The 7,500-nt window shown below is 44.3% G+C and overlaps 1 protein-coding gene across 1 annotated transcript in view; it reads left to right on the top strand.

Annotated features, from left to right (window-relative positions):
- Positions 1 to 5,676: 5,676 nt before the first annotated feature.
- The window catches only part of LOC135090212 (uncharacterized), a 1,896-nt gene continuing 72 nt past the window's right edge, over positions 5,677 to 7,500 (top strand). The window contains exons 1-3 of the mRNA XM_063986696.1: positions 5,677 to 5,834; positions 6,863 to 7,051; positions 7,267 to 7,500. The exon at positions 7,267 to 7,500 is cut by the window's right edge and continues 72 nt beyond it. Of these exons, the coding sequence (XP_063842766.1) occupies positions 5,786 to 5,834; positions 6,863 to 7,051; positions 7,267 to 7,500 (472 nt within the window). The 5' untranslated portion in view covers positions 5,677 to 5,785. The remainder of the gene's footprint in view (positions 5,835 to 6,862; positions 7,052 to 7,266) is intronic.

Raw genomic sequence — 7,500 nt, 5'->3', positions numbered from 1 at the left:
TGTTGTTGTTGATGATGGTGATGCTGTTAGCCAGTGTATTTTTTTTTTTTTCATGTTGCCGTTGCTCTTTCATTATCATCATCCTCTTTTCTTGTTCTTGTTCTTCTTGTTGTTCTTATTATCATTATTATTTATTTATTTTTTTTTTGGTGTTGTTGCTGTTATCGTCGGTGTAGTGGTGGTGATGGTGGTGGTGTTCTTATTAGCCAGTTGTTGTTGTCATGGTGGTGGTGGTGGTGGTGGTGGTGGTGATGGTGGTGGTGGTGGTTGCTGCTGGCAGCATCACCACCACCACCTTCTTTGTTACGGACGCTTTAATTTTCTTTACAAACTCTGTACACAATTTGGCGTCGTCTTCCCGTTATTTACATACCTTACATTTATTTACTTATTATTTTATATATTTATCATTTTATTAATTTATTTCTTCTTTTTGTCCAAGCGTGCTCTAAAATATTAAGACGCAATGCACATTGAACAGGTGAGGGAGGGATGTGGCGGGGGCGGTCTGCGGGGAAAGGCGGAGGGCAGGGTACGGGTGACAGCGGGGTGTGGGGGAGGGTAGGATGCTAAGGGTGGAAGGGTGCGAAGGAGGAATGCAGCGGAGGGCGGGCCGGGGCTTGGCTGGGCGGGGTGGGATGCGTTGGGGGGCGTGGGCGGGAAAGGTAATGCCTTAAGGGTGGCGTGTTGCTGCGCTCCCCGCTGCTCCAGATATGGCTGAGTAACACTGGGCGCACCTGCACGTCTCCTTTAGGGTGCAGCGTGTGACTGGCGACGTGCAAAGGGCGGCACCTGATCCTTTACTATCGTATTTGTGTGGAGTGTGGCATGGGTTGTTGTCGTTGTTGTTATTTTTGTTTTGCTTTTGCTAGGTTACGTTACGTACTTCGAGAATGTGGTCAGAAGCGTGCAAAGGGGAATTATTATATCTATTTCAATATTTATCTATTTATTTATCATTTCATTTAATTTACTTATGCATTTATCTATTCATAATCTTATTTCATACTTTTCTTACTGGGTATGTTATGCATCCAATAACGTGTGAAAAGAGTCAGCAGAGCCTTCAAATTTGTGTGCTGAGAAATGCACATCTTTTTTGCAATTTACATTAGATCAAGCAATTTTAAAAGTGGGACACAAACATTAACCAATTGAGGCATTCGTATCATAACAATGTGGTGAAAACTGTACAGTATCTCTTTCTAGGTCTGATTAGGCCCTTTTTTCTTTATAGAGTGGAAAGCACAGAGGTCTGTTTTAGGAATGCCTTGGTTTAGCATCTGGCTTGAGGTGAATCGTAAGGAGCGGCCCGTGCATGACAGGGAGGAGCTGATAAAGGCACGTTTTGAAAGCCCCTAGCTGACTTGCACCTTTGAAGAGGCCTTTATTTTAACGTGTATTGTCCCCGGTGGCGGGATAGGACAATGTGGGCAGCGAGGTGGAACAGGCTAAGGAGGTGGGTATGGTAGGCATTCCACACAATGGCGGATGTCTTTACACTGCTCTCTAGATTGGTTGTGTGGTTGTAACTGAGCTTTTTCTGTAATTTTTTAACTCTTTCATTGTCAGACAAGTGTTTCTTTTTAACCTGTCTTCTCACTGCCTCTACATTAGTTATGTGGTTGTGACGGAGCTTTTTCTGTGATCTTATAACAGATAAATGTTTTAAGACCTACAACTTTCTGGATACTGTGTACTGAACTCTCTTAAATAGCTCCGTAGCATGAAAAAGACAAAGTTAACCTTCTGTTTCCTCCCTTTTCTCTCCTGTGTTTCCATGCAAGCAATCCTTACAGCGCTGAAAGGATAACGAAGGCCGACCACAACAGTAAAACGGTTAAGTAGGAATGGGAGTCTTTAACGGAATTTGGATCCCACTGTAATAAATGCATAAGAACCTGCTGCTTTAATAATCTAATCCTCTATTATCTATCAGTCATAAATCTCTCGTGACTCGTTGGAATCGGTTGGTCACAAAAGTTACGGGCGCGCAGTTTGGCGCTGAGGTGGTGGCGTGGATGGCGTGTGAACTAGTGTCCGTGAAGACGAACGTTTGTCAGATGGCTGGGGTAGCGCGCTGCATGCTGAGAGGCGCGGGACCATATGTGAAAGCGTTCGTGACGGAGTTAGTGATGAGGGTCCTTACTAACACCAAGTCACTTGAATGAGCAGGTCGTGAGGCTGACAGGTGACGCAGCCACCACCGTGCACGTCTCGTAGCAATGCGGCTGCTAATGTGAATGGAAGCGCAAAAAAACCGGAGATTAAATAACGACACGGAAATGTTTGGTCGAGTTTTTGATGCACTGGTGGAAGATACAGTTTCACATGGAGTGACAAAGTTAAGTGATTTCTGGTAATTATATTATAGTCTAACAGAATATTACACTTTTGTCTGAAAGCAGCAAGAGAATAATGCAAGACACTTTTCTGGCAAAAGTAAGATTCACAACGTCACAAGTGAAAGCGATACTCCTCATTGCGATACTTCTCCCAACATTATCGTATATTTCTGCTGATGGGTGGTCTTGTGAAGCGTTTGGGTTCATGAAATACAGTCCCTGGTAATGATAGCCACGGAAAACCTAAAGTATAGTGCATGACTGGAAAAACGGGTTTTTTTATGTGAAGACAAAAACTCCGTGCGTGGCTACTTTCTGCATGAGGGAACCCTGCGGGGCCGACACTGCTGTAGCTCTAAAAGTTGTCACATAAATACATGTAATAATCTCCCTAAGTATAGGAGGTAGCAGTCACAACCGATACAGAACATCGCTAACCACAGCGAGGAGGTCGTTGGGAGAAGGCTCAGTCACTACGGAGACGTGCAGCACATCAGTAACCTGTAGCAAATATAATACACTCGCCTCCTATCATACCATCAAAATATTCACATCATAACAAATGTTGACAAATATAACAATAAGAACAATAAAACATCAAAACAAAGTAGACAGCCCCAGTAATAAACCGATGTACTAAAGCAGGAAGCCGGTCTGCCCGGTAACTGCATCCTTGTACTTTATTGCTGGTTTTCTTTATTATTATCTGTCCCCAACTTACCTGAGCACCCCTGCCAGTCTTTCTGTATCCAGCTTGCTTTTAATAAACTGCCAAACTGTTAATCAGTCCGCGATGACTCTCGGTCCGCTACACGGCTACTTTTTGTGTGACTTTAACCCCGGTGGTCCCGACTCGCCCGCGTGGCTCACAAAGTACCCAGACGAGTCACGTGGACGCGATGCACGACTCTGGGAACGTGTTGCGTCCATGTAATCTCTGTGTGGGAAGCCTGTAGCTACTATTATTACTCTTGGCAACAGGTGCACGTCTCACCTGTGCTGCGATTAGAGAATGCCTGCACGCTCCCTGTGTTCATCAATGTTTTCTACCTGTTCGACCCGACATTAAGACCTTATTTCCGTCCCCGTGATGGTGAAGGCTTTGTTGTTACACCGGAAAACCGATCAGTCAACCAGTCAGTCATTGCTGGTGATGCACTAACTCAAAGGTACAGGTAGTATTAATCACCATCGTAATCATCATCATCACCGCCATCGTCAATTTCATGAGTCCACTGCACGCAAAGGGCTTCCCCAACCTTAGGCTCTCATCTCTGCCCACGCTGTCCATCCCAAGTTAAAGTCGTGCTAGTTCAAAGGTATGAGTAGGTCTAATTATCATCGTAATTACCACCACTGTTAATATCGTCGTTTTCATGAGCCCAATGTACGGCAAAAAGTCTCCCCGAAACTTAACCTCTCTTTTTTTTTCCCCCACGCTGTCTATCCCAAGCTAAAGCAGTGTTAATTCAGAGGTATAAGTAGGTCTAACCATCATCGTTGTCATCACCACCGTCACCACCATCAGCTTCACGGATTCACTGCAGGGAAAAAAGTCTCCCCCAATCTTAACCACTCGTCTCTGTCCACGCTGTCCATCCCAGGCCACCTCGGCTAAACTTATCTCACCTTTCCATGAAGTCAAGCCTTTATATGAACCCCGTTTGAATTTTCTGTCCCTCACACCCGACTGACCACCTTTACATAACTTGTGTTCAGAAATGCTTAAACTTTCACAAAATGCGTACATATAAATACTAACTTTTATCTCTTAATCACTGCCTCAAAATTACTTTAATACCTGACGTTCTGGTCGAGAAGAGCGAAAATCCATGAAATCCGCAGACAACACGGTTAATGCCTCTGTATTGTACTATCAAAATAGTTCGGCATTTTCTGCATTTTTTCACGCATTTCTTATATCACGTTAGTACATGACCTAAAATATCATTAACAAATATTTTTCATCCACTAATAAGGAATTTCACGTCCTACAAACTTTAATTACTTAAGCCAGATTGTTTTCACAGTGCCCTCATCCCTATTCGTCCATTTAATTTTTCCATGAATAAGAATGTGCTATTTTCGCCTCACTACAAATCTTAATTACTTCGGTCAGATTATTTTCATCTGTGCTGTCACCTGCCGCGCCAATCTCAGAGCCTCACCAGTACTTAACGTACCTGTCCACGAGGTTCTCATCACCTGGCAACAGGACGACCCACGTCCTCATGACCAACCCACGCCTTCCCACGCCTCCCGTTACAAGGCAGATTTGAGCAGTAATATTCCCCATTAGTCAATAATATCACATAAAAGCAGCTCATGAAATAAATGTACAAAATAGTAAGTAGGTAAATAAATAAATTAATACATAAATACGTAGCTAAATTCATTAATTATAAAAGATAAATACAAAAAAAATAAAGTACTCAACAACAACAGCAACAACAACAACAACGACAGCTACGACGACGACGACGACGACAACAACAACAACAACTACAATAATAATAATAATAACAAAAAAAAAAATAATAATAATAACGGGTCACTGAAAAAAAAAGTTAGAAAAGTGTCCACATATCAATAGTAATTCAAAACATCGTTATCTTTATCTGCATAAGAAAATAATGGTAATAACACCATTCCAGTCTCTCTCCATTAGCTACAAACCATTTTCTTTTAACTTCGACCTTCCTCCTCTTGACTCCTTCCTCTTAACTCATACTCAATGCATCTCAAGTACAATCTCTACTTTTGTTCTAACTTTTAACGCTAACTTCGTCTTTCTTAACTCCAGCCCCTTTCGTCTTAACTCCAGCAGACTCCCTCTTACCCTCCCAACTCTAACCGCAGACCGTATTCTGAAACACTTCGGCGCCGCACCTTCACTAAATTCACCAGGCTACATGCTTTTTACGGATTTTTTTTTATGGTTCTAGTAAAAAATTAATAAGATTTTTACATTATTAACAGAAGAAACACTCTTATAACTCGTCTAATCTGGGGCTAATCTGTAGCCTTTGAAAATAGTCGTGAGAAAGCAGTGTTTCTCAATACTGGCGTACGATGAAGAGCGCGTAGAACCATCTAGTACTGCCACCACTACCATTACTACCACTACCACCACTACTACTACTACTACTACTACTATTACTACACAGCGATATCCACAAACATCAATATACCTGATACTTCTAGAGAGACCAAACAAACAAGGTGAGAGTCTTACACAATGACATGATGTGGCCTCGTGAAGGGTCCAGTGACGCCTTAGAAGTACCTCGGGGCCCTGGGAACGCTGGCACCTGGTGGAAACACAAGGACACATGTAAAGTTTAAATACTGTAAGCACAAGGTGGGAGCACTCGCCAGTCCCTAGTCAGGCTGCCCTTCAGACCGTCTGCCTCCTTCACCACCTGCTTGCCTGCCTGACCATGCTGCGCGTGTACTGCCTCCTCCTGGGGCTGGTGGCGGCCGTCCAAGGTGAGAGACGACATTAACGCATCGTTTCGGGTGTTTTATATTCCATTAATGGGTAAGGATGGTGGTGATACATTACACCTCCCCCTGCCTACACGTCCTACACTGTGTGGTTTACGATGCGTAGAGACGATGACGGACGGTTAAAATAACTAGGAGAATTTTTGTACTCGTAGTAACCACAGTACAGCTTAGTTTAGCATCACGGATAAGGTGTGACAGGTGAGTATGCTGCTGTAATTTACCAGTCTTGAGGATAAAGTGCTGGCGAACTCGTGACAGCCAGCAATGTCCTGTTCCCGCTGTTTGTCACGCCAGTGGCAAGAACATTTGATTTAAGGTAGCGTGATATGAGTAGGCTTAAAAGAAAGTTTGAATCAAGTCCACATATTCACTTTATTTACACCAATAAGAGTTCACTCGTCACGGGGTAGTGTAGTAACGTGGTGGTGATGGGTCTCTGATTACTGGAGAGACTAACAATACGTCACTGTGTTTTGTTATCAGTGAAACAGTGACATTAATTCACTTAGTTTTAGAGTTTGTGGAGAGTTTGTGCACACATTCACAGCACAGAGTTCAGCGGAGACACACCGGCAGGCTTGCTTGGTAACACTACTCCTTGCTCACGGCCAGCCGGCTGCTGCCTCTGCAGTGGATGTAGACATATTGTCAGCATCTCGTGATCTGTCTGTGCTAGGTGGCGACATCTCAACAGACGCAAAACAATGGAAATTTCCACCATGGAAGTTTCCTACACTACATGAATAAAAATCCTACATATTCCTATCTTACCTATCCTTACGTACCTATGGCTAGGTAAGGATAGGTGAAGGTTTGGGCTCTTATAGTACGTATAAGTAAAGCTGATCCTTCACACACCACACACTCCTCCATCACCCTCTTGCTCAAGGATCGGGGACGACAGAAACTACTCGCTCCTCAGTAAAATTCTTCAGCAACGTGACCGGGGAGGGAACCTCAGGCTGACAAGTTACCACCGAGCTAACGAGAGGTGTGTATGTTTACAGGTGCGTGCCCTGCCCCCTTTGTGGAGGTGGGAGAAGGCTGCTACTACTTTTCCTATAAAGATGACCTGAAGATGAACTGGATGGAGGCACGCACACACTGCCAGTCCCTCGCGAGCAGGGCTGACCTGGCCGTGCTCAACTACATGTGCTTCGATTACAACCACGTGGCTAATTACATCATCATGGAAGGTAAGCACCCACTCACTATATTTTTCCCCTTATTTTAGATTGTCACTTCCCACAAGACACTGGAGAGACAGCCACTCGAGCGCTATGCGACTGTGGGGTGAGAGAGACACCAAGCAGAGGTTGGAATGACAAGTGAAGTCATGCTAACACCAAGCGCGGTAAAAGATTAAAATACAGAGATACAACTTCACGGCCTCCAACCATCCTCCCCGCAGACATCCACACGACCATGGAGCCTATGTACATCGGAGCTGACGGGTACGACGCCTCCTGGTTTTGGGTTGACGACCGTGCCCTTAGCCCCAACTCTATTTACTGGTTCGAGAAACAGCCGACTGTGGAGCCCGGCTGTGTTTTCCTGCTTCCGGCAAAGCCACACACCTACAAGAAGGTCTTCCTAAGCAAGGATGTCTGCACCGCCACGAGGTACTTCATCTGTCAGAACGAGG

This window comes from Scylla paramamosain, chromosome 34, assembly GCF_035594125.1.
Source record: "Scylla paramamosain isolate STU-SP2022 chromosome 34, ASM3559412v1, whole genome shotgun sequence".
Lineage (NCBI taxonomy): Eukaryota > Metazoa > Arthropoda > Malacostraca > Decapoda > Portunidae > Scylla > Scylla paramamosain.
The sequence above is the reverse complement of the archived record's forward strand: the minus strand, read 5'-3'. Positions and strand labels throughout refer to the sequence as shown.